The 16,898-nt window shown below is 41.8% G+C and overlaps 1 protein-coding gene across 1 annotated transcript; it reads left to right on the top strand.

Moving 5' to 3' along the window:
- Positions 1-46: 46 nt before the first annotated feature.
- duox (dual oxidase) lies at positions 47-16,347 on the top strand. Its single transcript, XM_004567663.3, has 34 exons — positions 47-153; positions 450-570; positions 660-743; positions 827-991; positions 1,702-1,889; positions 2,031-2,226; positions 4,167-4,333; positions 4,684-4,747; positions 5,118-5,214; positions 5,430-5,520; positions 6,631-6,733; positions 6,810-6,982; positions 7,064-7,239; positions 7,364-7,482; positions 7,577-7,714; positions 7,800-7,913; positions 8,252-8,454; positions 8,679-8,864; positions 9,102-9,327; positions 10,511-10,604; positions 10,690-10,865; positions 10,945-11,014; positions 11,149-11,190; positions 12,223-12,401; positions 12,499-12,729; positions 12,819-12,918; positions 12,999-13,048; positions 13,139-13,266; positions 13,350-13,503; positions 13,655-13,887; positions 13,969-14,127; positions 14,203-14,358; positions 15,677-15,805; positions 15,890-16,347. The coding sequence occupies exons 2-34, from the start codon at positions 504-506 to the stop codon at positions 16,010-16,012; spliced, it is 4,581 nt and encodes a 1,526-aa protein (XP_004567720.3). The 5' UTR covers positions 47-153; positions 450-503; the 3' UTR covers positions 16,013-16,347.
- The last annotated feature ends 551 nt before the right edge of the window (positions 16,348-16,898 follow it).

The following is a 16,898-nucleotide window of genomic DNA, read 5'->3' on the forward strand; positions in this document are numbered from 1 at the left end:
GATCCAGGAATGATGGCCATTCCCATTTGGGAAATAGGTCACATTGAGTTTGTGATAAGCTGTGCAGAACATTTAAACTTTAGTATTGCACCATCCCTCCGCAGCACCTGTGCTACTGAACTATTCTGCGCAACACTTCAACCTCTGCAGTAGGTGAGAATCAACTACTTCCTCATCTTCAGTCAGATACTAAGAGATAAAAGGCACATGATATTTTCTTTGGACTAGAGTTAAATAGACATAAAATACACGTTAAATGGTACTGTCGCGATGAAGCGGTGCAGTTTAGGTTTTTGTCAAGTTTTGCTGTTTGTTTGAAAAACTAGAGCGCAGTCGAGTTAAACTTGTAGGAATTTTCTTCTTTCTGTTAAAGCAGCCTTGTTTAATTACATGTTAATCAGGATATAAAAGGAAATACAAGTTACCTTCACTCCGTCTTCACTTCTCAGTACTCAACTACTCCTCTTGGCCGAATCCTGCGCTGAGGAGCACCTCTCGCATCAATGGATTTGCGTAAATGGGTTTGGAGTGTGTGTGCTGCGTTTGGCTTGGTGCTCACTGTTAGTGAACGTAAGTAGAAAGGAAAGACCGTGTTTTCAGACTCTTTTAACTTTATTAATGTAAAATAAATTCCAATTTGCTCGACATGTACCGAACAGGTTCGCACTGTGAGATAACCTGGGAGGTTCCTCGCTTTGACGGCTGGTACAACAGTCTGGGATATCCCCGACGCGGAGCTGTCGGTAAGTCAAGGAGTTGCTCAAGTGTGCAGCCGCGGTGAACTCTGCAAACTCTACATCACCGCGCTGTGCTTGTGCTCGCGCAGGTACTCATCTGATGCGCCTCGTGCCCGCGCATTACTCGGACGGAGTCTACCATCCTGTCCAGGAGCCGCTGCTTCCAAACCCCCGCAGACTGAGTAGGCTGCTGGCGGAGGGGCCCTCGGGTCTCCCCTCCACACGCAACCAGACCGTGCTCTCGCTTTTCTTTGGTAAATATAAAGCTATATAAATAATGTAAAATAAAATGGTTCGCTGAGCAAAAGAAGGATACAAAGCACAGATATTACTGACACTGAAACATGGCACGCCTAGAATCCTGACTGGAAATTTACTTGTGCACCTTCAAGGGGGAAACGTTTTAAAAACGTAATTTAGGGCAAATACAGCAAACCTTTCACACATTATGAAGGTCGGATTTGATTGGTGTTTCAGTGTGTGTAGTTTTACGTCTTGTTGACTCTGAAATTAATGTTAATTTAGATCATCCTTCAAAATAAGAGTTCGGAGGCGTTACCAAGATGTCTGCTGAGATAGTGGTGTGCGATACTTCAATTTCGGGTTGGGAAATTGATAACAATTAAATGCATGGCTAGTGTCGCCTATACCAATAACAATACCGATACTTTTAACCGATAAAGGCAACTTATCTAGGGGAGAGGAGTGTGACATGATTCACCGGATGAATCATCATAAATCATCATAAATGTGCAAATTCTGGACACATTTTAATGACCACTGAATCACTGTGAACTTTCCACAGTACTTAGTTAACACAACAAAAAACGCTTTCAGCTTTTCCCTTATTGGACACGTTTAATAAGTTTTACTGTCATCTGAGCGCCTGGTTCACTCTGACAACTGCTAATATATGTAGTACAGTATAAAGCAGGTAAAAGGAAGTTATTTTCCATTTTTTCAGGTTATCATGTTACATTTGAAATTTTTGACTCAAGAACTCCTGGTTGCCCACCTGAGTTCATGCACATCCCAGTCCCAAAAGGTGACCCTGTCTTTGACCCGACCGCCTCCGGGAAAGTCCTCCTGCTCTTCCAAAGAGGACCGTGGGACAAAGAGTCAGGACAAAGTCCCAGTAACCCTCGCATACAGGTACCAATTCTTTCTTGACCATTGTGTTAAGATAGAATTGTGTTGCGTCTAAGGTCTTCAGCGTAAATGTGTCTCTGTGCAAACAGCTGTATGGGCAGTTTTTTCCTGATTTATATGTGACATGCACACTATACAATACAGGTGAACTTGGTGACCGCCTGGATAGATGGTAGCTCCATTTATGGCCCCTCCACTTCCTGGTCCGACTCCCGGAGAAGCTTCTCTGGAGGCCTCCTCACTTCAGGCTCTGAGTGGAACATGCCCAAGAAAGGAGGACGCCAGATGTGGAGCGCTGCTGATCCCTCTACAAGAGAAGCTGTAGCAGAAGGCCTTTATGGTGAAAAAACAAAGTTTTGATAGTGTCAAACACTAATTTCCCATTCGACAAGATCACTAAATATAAATAATATAAAAAAGGAACAAAATTAACCCTCATATGTAATTATAATACTTACATGTAGGAGGACATATAGCATGTAGGGAATAGCTTTTTTAAAACATAATTATTTTCTATAAATGGAGTCTGGGAAGCCCACACAAATAGTATTATTTTACATTTTTTAAATCTTAATTTTGTTTGCAAGAGATGACATTTAGTGTGCCAAAACTTAACAATGCAGTTGCCTATTATCTGAATATTTTCTTCTCCTTAAAAAAAAGTAAGAGGAAGTCATTATATATCGAGACTGATACTGAGGTTTTTCCACATACACTATATGGAAAATATTGGGCCACACCTCTTAAATTCAGGTGTTTTTATTCAATTCAATTCAGTTTTATTTATATAGTGCCATATCACAACAGCAGTCATCTCATGGTGCTTTATATTGTGAGGTAAAGACCCTAGAATGATAGAGAGAAAATCCCAATACTCAAATGACCCACTTTAAAAACGCACTTGGTGACAGTGGGAAGGAAAAACTCCCTTTTAACAGGAAGAAACCACCAGCAGAAACAGGCTCAGGGAAGGGTAGTGATCTGCCACAGCCAGTTGGGGTTAGAGCAGGGATGGGCAATCTCAGTCCACGAGTGCCGGTGTCCCTGCAGGTTTTAGATGTGTCCTCGAACCAACACAGCTGATTTAAATGGCTAAATTAGCTCCTCAACATGTCCTGAAGTTCTCCAGAGGCCTGGTAACGAACTAATCATGTGATTCAGGTGTGTTGACCCAGGGTGAGATCTAAAACCTGCAGGGACACTGGCCCTCGTGGACTGAGATTGCCCACCCCTGCGTTAGAGGGAGACAGGATGACACTGTTATCACCACAGGTGTATAAAATCAAGCACCAGTCATGGAGTCAGCCTTTGTAGACAGTTGTGTAAGATTGGGTCGTTCTGAAGAGCTCACTGGATTTGAGTGTGATACTATAGCAGGATGTCACCATTGCAACAAATTAGGTTGTGAAATTTCTTCCCTGTAGATCTAAGTTCAAGCATTTAGGAACCATAGCAACACAAAACAGCAGACCATGTAAAGTTACAGAGTTGCCAAGTGAGGCAGATAGTGTGGAAAAGTTGCCAACACTCTGCTGGCTCAATAACTGCAGAAGTCTAAACCTTCTCTGCATGAACATCAGCACAAGAATGGTGAGCTGGGAACTTCATGCCATGGGTTTCCATGGCCGAGCAGCCCCTCTAAGTTAAAACTGCAGGTGCCTCAGTACATTTGTCCACACAGTGTATATGTTTTTGTTTTGTAAGCATCACTAAATCATTGTGATTGCACATTATATAAGTCCAAATCACATAACTCTCTTTGTACGCCATGTGGTAATATCCACCCAAACAAGAAAACAAACACCCAAAAAATGTATGCAAATACTTCTTCACCCTCAGTCTGTGTTACAGTCTGCCAGGGTGAGTCAAGGGAGGCCCAGACTGACGTGGGTTATGACTCTGTAGTTGTTTTGTAAATGGCCTGTCACGCCAACCACAGTAAATCCCTTTCTTTATAGCAGAGAAGATGGCATGCAGGTGTCATGAAACCAGTGTTTTTGTTGGCTGTCTGGGGAGGATCTTCTCCTTTTGTTGTCACGTACTTAAAAACAAGTAGCTAAATTATTGTTCTATTAGCGGTCAGAGATCTTGAAAAATCAACACAAAATGAAATGGACACTTGGCTAAAGATGCATGAAATATTAATGATCGTTCGGTTGATTTTTATTTTATAATATTAACTGTAAAGGCAATTTCTGTATATTGTGTTGTGATAATAATGCAAAATGAAATGATGGCAGAGGAGAATTTGCTAGATTTTCTATCTTCTTTTCTGCCCAGAGTTGGGAAATGCCTGGGCTAACGAGAACGTGTTCACAGCAGCAGAGGGGATTATCTGGTTTCGGTACCACAATCATATCGCCTCCAAACTCCACAACAATCACCCAGAGTGGTCAGACGAGGAGCTGTTTCAAAACGCCAGGAAGACCGTTGTGGCCACATTCCAGGTAGATGGAAAAGTCTCCACGTAATCCTCTCGCTGCACAGATGCTGATTTAATTTGCACTCTTGAGAGAAGAAGGTTGCATCAATGCTAGGTGGTCGTTAAAGGCGAATGCATCATCCCTCACTCATTTGATTAGCACTTCTGCTCCCTGCGCAAGCTGTCATGAACCGCAGTGACCATGTCTTGATGTTTTTAGTTGTTTTTAGAACAATAGATCATTCACCCGCAATTAATTATTTTTAAAATGTAAGCTACTGGATTCATCATCACATCAATCTACTGCGTTATGCCTGGTTCATACACAGTTTAAATATAAAAAACTGATGTTTTTCCTGCCTTGTTTCCACACAGAATATAGCTCTCTATGAATGGCTGCCTGCGTACCTTAATGGCAAAAAGCTTCCTCCCTACCCAGGTAAGAATCAGCCAGAGTGCATGTGCATGTAGAAGCAGGGAAGAACAGGTCATGCACCGGTGACCACAAGCCGTGGTGAGGTGAGCCATCGGTGGTGGAGTTTGACAAAAAGTGTGTGCCGTCAGCAAAGCATTAACCCGAGTCTTCTTCTTGTGCTGAATAAGCAGCCACGGCTGAAGAAAGTTAGAAGATAATGGTCAGATGATCCCATCACCTCAGTCGCTTTTTCACTGTTTCTTCTATTCACTGCGTTTGTTGGCTCACTGCGGTAGAAGTTTGCATGCTTGAGAAGTAATTCTCACTCTGTTGTTGTTGCTGTCACTCTTTTTTTCACTTTGTTTTTATTATGTTCTGACTTACATGTATGCAGGTTACCAGAAGTTTGTTGATCCAGGGATCTCACCTGAGTTTCAGGCTGCTGCCATACGGTTTGGTATCACTATGGCTCCACCTGGTGTTTACATGAGGTAATGATTCTTTATTTCCTGGGACCACTGGGAACAGGGGGAATGGGGAACACACCTCTGAAGTTTAAAGAAACATACCACTGCTTCCCATATTTCCTTTGGAGAGAAATAATAAAAGCTCAGTATCCTGCTGTTAATATTGTTAGACAGCATGTAAAACCCTACATCTAGATGCTGTGAGAATAACTGTGCGTTGTCGCTTTGTTTTCCTACAGAAACAGAACCTGCCATTTTCGGGAAATTATCAACATCGATGGGAGCACATCGCCAGCAATGCGCCTTTGTAACAGCTTTTGGAAACGTCAGGTATGTTTTGTTTAGACTGCTGCATTTTATTAAGTTTGCTATAGTGCACCACACGCTTCACCACCAGCTTTCATTTTGATGTTCTTATTTGTATAAAAGATTTTTAGTGAGAGCAGGATCAAAGTAGTTGTTTATTTTTTTTTAGTGGAAACACAGAAAGAGACAAATCCCAAGGATGACTGAAAAGATATTTAATCAGTTCAGTTTTATGTAAATGCTGCCAGTTCACTGTAAGAGTTTTATCAAGGTGATTTGAAAAGATAAATAGTGTACAGTATTAGTGATAGAACCCCAGTAATCAAACAGCGTGAGGAAGCACTTGGTGACAGTGTGGAAGAAGAACTCCATTTTGGCTTTTGCCATTGTAACCTGAATGTGACGTGTGTCCCTCTATCTTAATAAAGTGATTTACACTGCTGGCACCAAGTATAACATCTACAATATCTGAATCTAGGGCTTGTATCAAGAATCTTAGACCTAGAGCTTTCCAGTTTAGAATTATCACAGATTTACTCAGATTCACGCTCACTGATCTACTAGGATTGGGAAGGAGACTGGCAGCAGCAAACTCTGTAGGAGTAAATTAAGACCTCCAACCCACACAACACACAGGACCAAAGATTTATGAAACAGAAAATTTGCTTTATCTAAATGTCTTGTTCAGTTCCATTTGGCTTTTTGTTAAAGTAGGAATACTTTCAAGTAAAATAAACAACTCAAATATACCACAAAAATAATTTAGACAACCGAAATGAATGTGAAAACCAGAAAGAAATGAAATAGTTCAACACCCCAAACAAAAAGGAAAAGAAAGGAAAATGTGTTATCAATTAACTATTTATTGGATGTCAACCTTCAGTTTCTTATGATGTCAGTTTAATCAGTTATCAGTTTATCTTGGTCCAAGAACAAAAACCAACCCGAGCCTCTGAGTTTCACCATGACTGGTTAAAGGGTGATGGAAAGAGGGGAGAGAAAAGAAGAGCATAGAGAGGCATTTTTTTCTGTGTACAGTATTGTGCATGTGACAGAATTTAAAGCATGAACTACTATACTATGCACTTCCCATTCCTAGATTTTAAAATGTTTCTATCATTCATTTTTTCCCAGGAAGTTAATATGAAGAAAAGCCAGGATGTAGATGACCTCCTCATGGGAATGGCCTCCCAGATTGCAGAGAGAGAAGATAATATTGTTGTGGAGGACTTGAGAGGTTTTTAATCTTTCTTAATCACTACCCAATAAACAAATAAATATGCAGCGCTCTGATTTTATTTATACTTTGATAGATTTTATGTACGGACCGTTGAGGTTCACCCGGACAGATCTGGTGGCTATGACCATCCAGCGAGGAAGAGACTTTGGTCTACGGAGTTACACTGAGATTAGAAAGGCTCTGGATTTGCCTCCTGTAAACAAATTTGAGGATATTAATCCTGAGCTCAACCACACCAACCCACAGGTACAAATCTGAAAACCAAACACACAGTAAAGAAAGTTGGGCACTACTTCTGGGAATTAAACGAATGTGTTGTTGCAACAGTTGCTCCGCGACATTGCAGAACTGTATGATGGAGACATCTCAAAGCTGGAGCTCTTCCCTGGAGGACTGCTGGAAACTCTTGATGGGCCGGGTCCTGTTTTCTCCGCTATTGTGCTGGATCAGTTTGAGCGTATAAGAAATGGAGACCGCTTTTGGTTTGAGAACAAGCAGAATGGGTAATTTCAGTTTCCTCATACAGTAGAAAGAGAATATTTTATCCTTTACATTTACAAACTTCTGAACAGAAAACTCACTGCATTTGAGTTAGTCGTCTCAGTGTTTTTTTTCTTGGGGTTCCAGTTTGTTTACGGATAAAGAGATCCAAGCGATCCGCAGTGTGACGTATCGTGACGTCCTTATTGCGGTGACAAGTGCAGAGGCCTCACATATACAGAATAACGTGTTCTTCTGGAAGGATGGTACAAATAAATTAAGTCTATGATCAAAAAGTTTCAGTTTTATATATAAATATGTCCTTTAAAAATAAAAAAAAGCTCTCTTTGTTGTCATTAGGTGACCCCTGCCCTCAACCCACACAGCTAAATGCATCAATGCTCCATTCTTGCACTAATGCCACAAAACTTGATTACTTTGATGGGAGCAGGGCTGGCTTTGGGATATTTGTTATTGTCATGTTCCTCTTCCCTGTTGGTAAGTATCGTCACGGTCTCGCTGTCTTCTTGCCTGGCAAAAACTCTGATTTGAATGTGAAGCATTTGATTGTTTTCCTTTACAGTGAGTTTTCTGGTGGCCTCTACGGTGGCGTATCTAAGAAAGTATCGCTACAGGAAGTTCCAAAGAAGAAGGAAAGCTGGTGACAGAACAGATGAGCCGGCTGTGGGACTCAGTGGTATGAAATCAAATTAAGATTTAAAAGGAAAAGCTTCAAACGTTATTTATTTGCTGTGTCCATTGTTGGGTTAGATCAATGTCAGTTTATGTCATCAGCTATGATTTATGTCTCATTAAAAAATGAGCCAGTTGTGTGAATATAACTGTAAAAATATGTCATCTAATAATACTAATGAATCTAAGGATATAGTTGACCTTAAACCTACTAGAAACAAGAAAAGCTGGAGATGGTTAAAGAAGTTTTTAGTTTTTCTCTGCTCATGTTCTTTTAGACTCCTCCATATTTTATCCAGAAAGCTATCACAACCTTCATCTCATTCTGCTTATGTTCTCTAGCATACGAGTGGCAGGGTCATAAAAAACAGTTGCAGCCCATCAGCGTGGAGATCGATGAGAAGCGGAGGCTGCAGGTCTGTGACAGATCTGGAACTGCTCACCGCTGCATCAATCTGCGCAATCAGGACTACCTAGATGTCGTTCTCTCCAACGACTGTCAGCAGAAGGCTCTGCTGCTCAAAGTGCCAAAAGAGTATGACCTGGTGAGTACTGGGATAAGATGGTTTTAAACTATGGATACAGTTGTAATCAGATTACCAAAAACCCAGAAATGCCTCTGCAGCATCTGGTGCAGGCACCAACGTTCTCGCTGACAAAGTGATGCCCCCCCTTTTTTTCCACCTCATCTGGTCCTAGATGCATGCATGCATCACTAAAACCCATTGCTTTTATCACCCTCTTCCTTTTTAAATAATGTTTTACACAGGTGCTGTTTTTTGATGAAGAGAGCAAACGTATGGAATTTGTCAGGCAACTGCGCCCAGAGGTGACAGACGTCAGGCCGGAGGTTAGAGTCAGAGAGATGAGGGAGAAGGGACTGCTGAAGGAGGCTTTGACCAGACAGCAGAGGGCTCAGATTGTTGAAACTTTCATTCGCCACGCTTTCTCCAAGGTACAGTCACCTTCTGGATGTTTATGTCATTCTGTCTCCTGTCACCTGTGGCGGCAGCTTTGTGCTTGGCCGCAAAATGTCGTCAATCCTAGTTGAAGGTCAAATTAGACAGACCACAAACCAACAGAACTAATTGTTGGTCTTGATTGTGATCTCACCTGCCATGACATTATGCTGCTGACGTTTGTGATATTAGTAATGACACTATGGTGACATGTAATAACACTTCCCTCACAGGTCTTGGAAATAGAGAAGTGTGACGCCGGAGACATGAGTGGCATATCCCACAAGAAAGCCAGGGAGGTTCTCCAGTGTGAGCTGACGGCGTTGGAGTTTGCTGATGCACTTGGCCTCAAATCCGATTCCTTATTTGTGGACTCCATGTTTACACTAGCTGATAAAGATGGCAATGGATACCTCTCCTTTCAAGAGTTTCTGGATGTTATTGTTATCTTTATGAAAGGTAAAACTAGTGACTTCAAAGTATGCTCTGCCTTTTAGCCACGGCTCTAAAAGTGCATCTGCAATTTAAATTCTTTCAATAGTAATTAAAAAACAAACAAACTCCAAAACAACAAACAAGAATGGGTTTCCAGAATTTAAAAAAATGCTGGAACAGTATTTAAAGCATCATGAAAAACAGTCCAACTTCAAGTAAAAATGAAGAACATCAGTCACACACATGAAAGCAGTTACACTGTAGGTACACTGCTCCAAAAAATAAAGCAGCACATCTCATTTAGGAATGATAGGATGCCACATTGCATAATGATCAACATACAGAGGGCTGAATTCAAGAGATCCTGGGGGATCTCCTTCCAGATTGACCAAGGCATCACTGAGCTCCTGGACAGTTTGAGGTGCAAACTGGTGTCCCAGAAGTGTTCTACTGGATTTAGCTCAGCCAGTTAATGTGTGCACAGGCCAGCAGAGGTGGACCTGCCACTTCTGGTATTCTATGCTAACTGACAATCGGGCTCCACTGCCAGGAAGTGAACACGGGAGCCTGTGAGGATGTTGGGCCCTCAGACCACCCTCATAAAGTCTATATGTGATTGTTTGGACAGGGACGTTCACACCACTGGCCTGCTGGTTGTCATTTTCTTGCTCTGGCAGCGCTCATCCAGCTCCTTTTTGCACAAAGGAGCAGATACTGATCCCGCTGATGGGTTAATTAAGAAACTTCTACGGCCCTGTCCAGCTTTCTGCCCGTTTCCTGGAATCTCCTCCATTGTCTTGAGACTGTGCTGGGTGAAGTAGTAAACTTTCTAGTAATGGCACATATGTCGTCCTGGAGGAGCTGAACTACCTGTGCAACCTCTGTAGGGTTCAGGTATCGCCTTGTGCTACCAGTAGTTACACTGACTATAGCCAAATGCAAAGGTTGTGAATAAAAAGTCCGAAAACAACCACCTAAATCATTCCTGTTTTGGGGGTTGTTTCATTGCTGCCTCTCTGGTGCACCTGTTAACTCCAAAGAAACTGAAACTGATTAACAAGCCCCTCTGCTACTTAACTGACCAGATCAATATCCCAGAAGTTTAACTGACCTGATGCTGTACTTTGAAAAGACTTCCTTTAAATTTTTTTGTTTTGATTGATAGACATTTAAATTCTGATGTCTGATGATATGTGTATGTGTTCAGGGTCTCCAGAGGAAAAGTCCAAACTCATGTTTTCTATGAACGACATTGGCGAAACTGGTTTCTTATCAAAAGAAGAATTTGCCAGGATGCTCAGGTTTGGTCTTTCCCTTTTTTTACGAGTGCACCACATTTATTCTGTGTGTTTTATTTGTCATTTTCAACCTTTTGATGAATTGCAGGTCTTTCATAGAAATCTCCAACGGTGCTCTTTCAAAGAGTCAGGCAGAGGACGGCATCAAGGCCATGATGCAGGCCGCGGGCTTTGATGACAAGGAGAAAATCTCGTGGGAGGACTTTCATTTTCTGCTGCGGGATCACGAGAAGGAGCTGCAGTTTGCTCAGCTCAATGTCAAAGGTTGGAGAAAGTTTTGTTTAAGAGCATCCTCATTTTTCTGACCTTGTCTGATGCAGTTGTGTGTCTGGCATGTGCACAGGGATGGAGAAACAGGGGAAGAAGAAGCTGAGTCGAGACCAGAGAGTGTCCTTCATTTGTCCGGCAAACAGGTGAGAAAACTGGATGCCATAACTCATTCACATCAAAAATGTTTGCAATACTTAAGACAAAAATCCAGGATTATTTCTTTCTTTTATCCAGCTTGTATTTCTATGATGTTCAATATTGTTTTGCTTTTTTTCAGCAGTCACAAGACAGACGGACCAGAGATACGCAAACGGAAAAGGTATGGTTTCTTTAAGTTCTTTAAAGAATGAAAATTATGAATACCGAGAAAGACAAAAGTCTACCACAGCTTTAAATAAAACCATACTTGGTGTGTGAAGTGTATTTACAAGACAACCTAAATGCAAAACCAAAGGTGAGCCTTAATTAGGCTGATGAAGTTCAACAATCAAAGTAAACAAGTAGAAAACAAACTAAAGGAAAATGGGGCAAAACTTAAAAAAAGGCGTAAGCCTAAGTTGCAGAAGATGCTGTGAGTGACAAAGACAAGGCCCAATCACATTGAAGGACTGATGGACACACAGAATAAGTACACACAGACAAAGACGGGAAGTGAAAACAAAAGAAGGCACACAAGAAAAGTAGTCTTCAAAGTAAGACGTGAAAAATTTTAAAGAGAGACATCGGCTGCTTGTCACTATGCTAACAAGTCTCCTGGCTTCCTTCACTTGGATCCTTTCCTTGCATTTCAACTCCACTCAGCAAGCATGTGAAAGAAAGAAAGAAAGAAAGAAAGAAAGAAAGAAAGAAAGAAAGAAAGAAAGAAAGAAAGAAAGAAAGAAAGAAAGAAAGAAAGAAAGAAAGAAAGAAAGAAAGAAAGAAAGAAAGAAAGAAAGAAAGTGAGGAAGGGACAGCCCGAGCTGCCAGTTGAATCCTTGCTTGTGTAGTGTTAGTCTTATACATCACTGAGGTGTGCCCTGCTGCACACCTGAATCACCTTTCAAATCCACAAGTAAACACAATGCCTGACAATGTAACTGTGTGTTGGTTGTAAAAATATAAAAACAAATTGGTGCTTTTTATGATGCTGCAACACTTTGAAGTTAGATTAACCCACCTACTTAAGTGTGCTAGATTAATGACACACATTCTAGGTGGGGCAGCAGTTAGCAGTGTTGCCTCACAGCAGGAAACGTTCCACCAGCTGGGTGGGACCTTTTTCTGTGGTGTTTGCATGTTTTCTGTTTTCTTTTTGCATCTGTTTTAACACTTAGATTGGGAAACAAAATGTAACAGGTTCAACTGTTTTCAGGTTAAACGTCCATACTCCAAATGTCTATGTGAAGCCAAAGCGCGAGAAGTACATAAAGAACCCGGTCCAGCAGAAAATCCAGCAGTTCAAACGTTTCGTTGAGAATTATCGGCGTCACATTGTGTGCTTCATCATCGTGTACGGCATCACAGCTGGTGTTGCACTTGAAAGATGTTACTGTGAGTGGAAATCTTCCTTGTGTGTCCCCACTGCATCACAGCCCCGTAGCATGTTCATTTCCCCCCCATCTAATCTGAATACAATTACTGTGCGCAGACTATGGCTTGCAGTCTGTATCTACAGGTGTCCCCGAGACATCCATGGTGGGTATCATCGTGTCCCGTGGTTCAGCCGCTGCCATCTCCTTTCTGTTTCCTTACATGCTTCTCACCGTGTGTCGTAACCTCATCACGCTCTGCCGAGAGACCTTCCTGAATCGATACATCCCCTTTGACGCTGCCATTGACTTTCATCGCTTTATGGCCATGAGTGCCATCATCCTCTCAAGTCGGTATTTATGGGAAGGATGGTCACGATTTGATGTTTGGTGATATAAATATTCATGTGGTGCTCACTGTTTTCTGTTTTCATTACAGTTGTTCACAGTTTGGGCCACGTGGTCAACATCTACGTCTTCTCCGTCAGCGACCTTAACATCCTATCTTGTCTCTTCCCAAAAGTCGTATCAAACAACGGGTAAGACTTCAAACGAAACCTTAGATGTTGCAGATTTTGGAATTTTATCCCAGTTTATGTTTGGCGTGTTCTCCTTTTAGGTCTGAACTTCCTCCCAAGTGGTACTGGTGGTTCTTTCAAACTGTTCCAGGTATGCTATGAAATAGTTGATTACAGACATGCTGCAGTATTACTTTTTTAATAATTAATTTGCTTGCTCTGCATTTTTCTTTTCTTATAGGAATGACTGGGGTCTTGCTTCTCTTTGCGTTCGCATTCATGTACGTTTTTGCCTCACACTATTTCCGTCGCATCAGTTTTCGTGCATTTTGGATCACCCATTACCTCTATGTTGCCGTGTACATTCTTGTAAGTACTATTTGGGTTTAAAGCGCACAACTGAGGCAGTTTTGAACAGCGGTGTGATACCAGCTTTGGTTTTGTCCTGACAGACAGTTATTCATGGCAGTTTCGCTCTGCTTCAAGAGCCTCGTTTCCACATCTACCTCATCCCACCTGGCCTGCTCTTCCTCCTGGACAAACTAATCAGCCTGAGTAGGAAGAAGGTGGAGATCCCGGTTATCAGAGCTGAGCTGCTGCCATCAGGTGACCCTTTCGGGAGATTAAACATGGCTTTTCTCTATTAAATGGCTCATTGTTCTGTCTCGACCTGATTTCAATCTCTGCTAATGAAAATGTTGCATTGTCTTCACTGAAATCATGCAATGTGTTTGTGCATGACTTATCCTACCTGCAGGTGTGACACATCTGGAATTCAAGCGGCCACAGGGCTTTGTTTACCGTTCGGGCCAGTGGGTTCGCATAGCATGTCTGATGTTGGGCACGGATGAGTACCACCCATTCACTCTCACATCAGCTCCTCACGAAGAGACGTTGAGCCTGCACATCCGAGCTGTGGGGCCGTGGACCAGCCAGCTCAGAGAGCTCTACACCGAGGAAAACCTGCTGGAGCTTGGAGCTTTTCCAAAGGTAGGTTGTTTTTGCATGTGGTTTCATCTGAATCTCAGTTATTTTCATGGCACTGGTATTCATCTTTCACTTCACCCTAAGCTGTACTTGGATGGACCTTTTGGCGAGGGCCATCAGGAGTGGATTGACTTTGAGGTGTCTGTTCTGGTGGGAGGAGGGATTGGAGTCACCCCGTTCACTTCAATTCTCAAAGACCTGGTGTTCAAGTCCTCTGTCAAGTCCAAGGTTTTGTGCAAAAAAGTGAGTCCTGAATGAAACAACCAGAAACACATTTTATCTTGAAATTCTCCTCCTAACAGTCCTGTACTTTTTCAGGTTTACTTCATCTGGGTGACACGGACACAGCGTCAGTTTGAGTGGGTGTCAGACATCATCAGGGAGGTGGAAGAAATGGACACTCAGGATCTGGTGTCGGTCCACACTTATATCACTCAGGTGGCTGAAAAGTTCGACCTCCGCACGACCATGCTGGTAAGATCTGCAGTCACCATTTCAAAGTATCACATGAAATAGAGAGTGTAGTGAAATGTATTTAAACCTTTATCAAACAATTAAATCAATATTTGTATTAAAGGGATTGTTTAGGACAGTGGTGTTCAAATCCAGGCCTCGAGGGCCGGTGTCCTGGAGGTTTTAGATGTGTCCTTGATCCATCGCAGCTGATTTAAATGGCTAAATGACCTCCTCAACATGTCTTGAAGTTCTCCAGAGGCCTGTTAATGAACTAATCATTTGATTCAGGTGTGTTGACCCAGGGTGAGATCTAAAACCTGCAGGACACCGGCCCTCGAGGCCTGGAGTTGGCCAAACCTGGTTTAGGATACCAAATGCCTTGATGAGAGTTAGATGACAAGATTCATGTCACTCGCCTTCTAACAAGGAAGCTAACCTGTGCAAAACATCTGTAAAGCTGGCTATTAAACACATTACATCTTATTTGTCTAATTTTGATAAAACCTTTACTGATTTCTTAGCAGAATCGCTTTCATGGGCACGATTAGAATTTGCTTTGTTCCTATTGAACAGTCAGAGCAAGTGCTCCTTTGAAACCACTTTTTACAGGTCGAACAAATAGAATAGAGCACATGACTGAGTTTCACGGGCTGTTTTCCCTGGTTTCCAGACTTTTAGCTGAAGTTTTGAGTCATCCATTAATTAGAAAGCTCCTCCATTTAGCATGTCAAAAAGTGTCCTTAGGCAATATACCGGTGCCCTCGGTGCATCTCTTAGAGTGTGAAAAATGATATTATGCATAGAGTATAGATCTGTTTGAATCCCACTCGTAGTACAAAAGTATGCAAATGTATTGTAATTACCCAAACCGCTATCAATCTTCCCATGTGAGGAAAGTTAATAAGTGGGCTAACATTAAACAACCAGAGACTTGGTGTTTTAATGGTCACGGGTCACAAAACTAGAGAACCAAAGAAAACAAGATTAACAGCCAAACAGAAACATAAAGGGAGTAGTATCCCTGAACCTGGTGTGTGTTTCTGTAAACATGTAAGACTGACATCTTGCTTAGTTTTCAGAGTTTGGTGAGTGTCTTAAACAGCAGGATACTACAGGACCGCTGCAATCAGTGTAGAAAACAAAAACAACAAGCTACAATGAACCTGTAATTGAAAGCTCCACTAGAATGAGACACAGGAAGGCTGCTGAGACTGAATCCCAGCTGCCCTGAAATGCAGTCTAACGACACTTTTGAAGCAAATGAAGTGATAACTCTTGTCAGGATTCACATGAGTACTGTACTCACTAATGAATTTCCCCATCTTTGTGTGTGCAGTACGTGTGTGAGCGCCATTTTCAAAAAGTGTGGAACCGCAGCCTCTTCACCGGCCTCAGGTCCGTCACCCACTTTGGCCGCCCGCCCTTCGTCTCCTTTTTTAGCTCCCTGCAGGAGGTTCATCCAGAGGTCAGGCCTTCATCCGTCCTTATTTACCCGACGGAGGACATGAGTGGATTATTCTAACGTCTGAATTTGTATCATTTTCTTTAGGTGGGTAAAATTGGAGTGTTCAGCTGTGGTCCTCCAGGACTGACCAAAAATGTGGAGAAAGCTTGCCAGCAGATGAACAAGAGGGATCAGGCCCATTTTATACATCACTATGAAAACTTCTAACTTATTTACAGAAAGAACAAAACTAGCCATGTTTATGTGTTAAGAATAGAGAGTGGTAGAGCCATTTTGGTAGACTCTAGTTTTTATTTTAATTACTTGAATTACTTGAAGGATACAACCTGATACATTTTAATCCAATCATAAACATCATTGTAGAATCAATAAGGGTATATCTTGTGAGAAATAATGTACCTATAATTTGTCAAATCATTTTTATTCATTGTGAATCTTGTGAGTGTTTTTATCTGAAGTGTACGGCCGGTTTATATTGTTGATTTCTTGCTTTATTGTATCTGTATAACTTTGAGAAATAAACAAACATTTTACATTAAAAATCTGGAGGGTTTTGTGCTGCTTTTGGCTCCTTCTGCAAGCTTTTGGACTAAACATTCATTTCAATAACCAAAACTCCTAAAATGGATTTGCTGGTTGAGCGGTAAGCCAAACAAGCCTCACTGCACTAAACAGTGGATTGCATTTATTTATTGCTTATAAAACACACTTAAGATCAGATGGGTGGATGCACGGGTATCATAAAGTTCTAGTTTAACTTTAAGCACGAGATACAAGCTGACGTGAACACAAAAACACTTAAATGCATTTTGCACTGGTAAATGTTTTACTTGGCTGGCACAGGTGGTAGGAAAACACAGAGGATTTACTGTAACTGTGTGTGTTGTTTAGCTAAACCTCTCTGCTGGTGCATAACAGTCAAGAATATTTCACCAAGGCTCTGAAGCATGACTGGGTCTAATGATTGCTGTTCTTCACCTTGCACACAGTTTCACAAATTGAAACTATTGTCCAGCTTGATGCATCTGATCTGACAGACACTGAGAAGCTTCACTGGAGCAGCTGAGGTGAAAGGCCTTAAGAGTTTCTGAGC

Source organism: Maylandia zebra, linkage group LG7 (genome assembly GCF_041146795.1).
Source record: "Maylandia zebra isolate NMK-2024a linkage group LG7, Mzebra_GT3a, whole genome shotgun sequence".
Classification (NCBI taxonomy): Eukaryota; Metazoa; Chordata; class Actinopteri; order Cichliformes; family Cichlidae; genus Maylandia; species Maylandia zebra.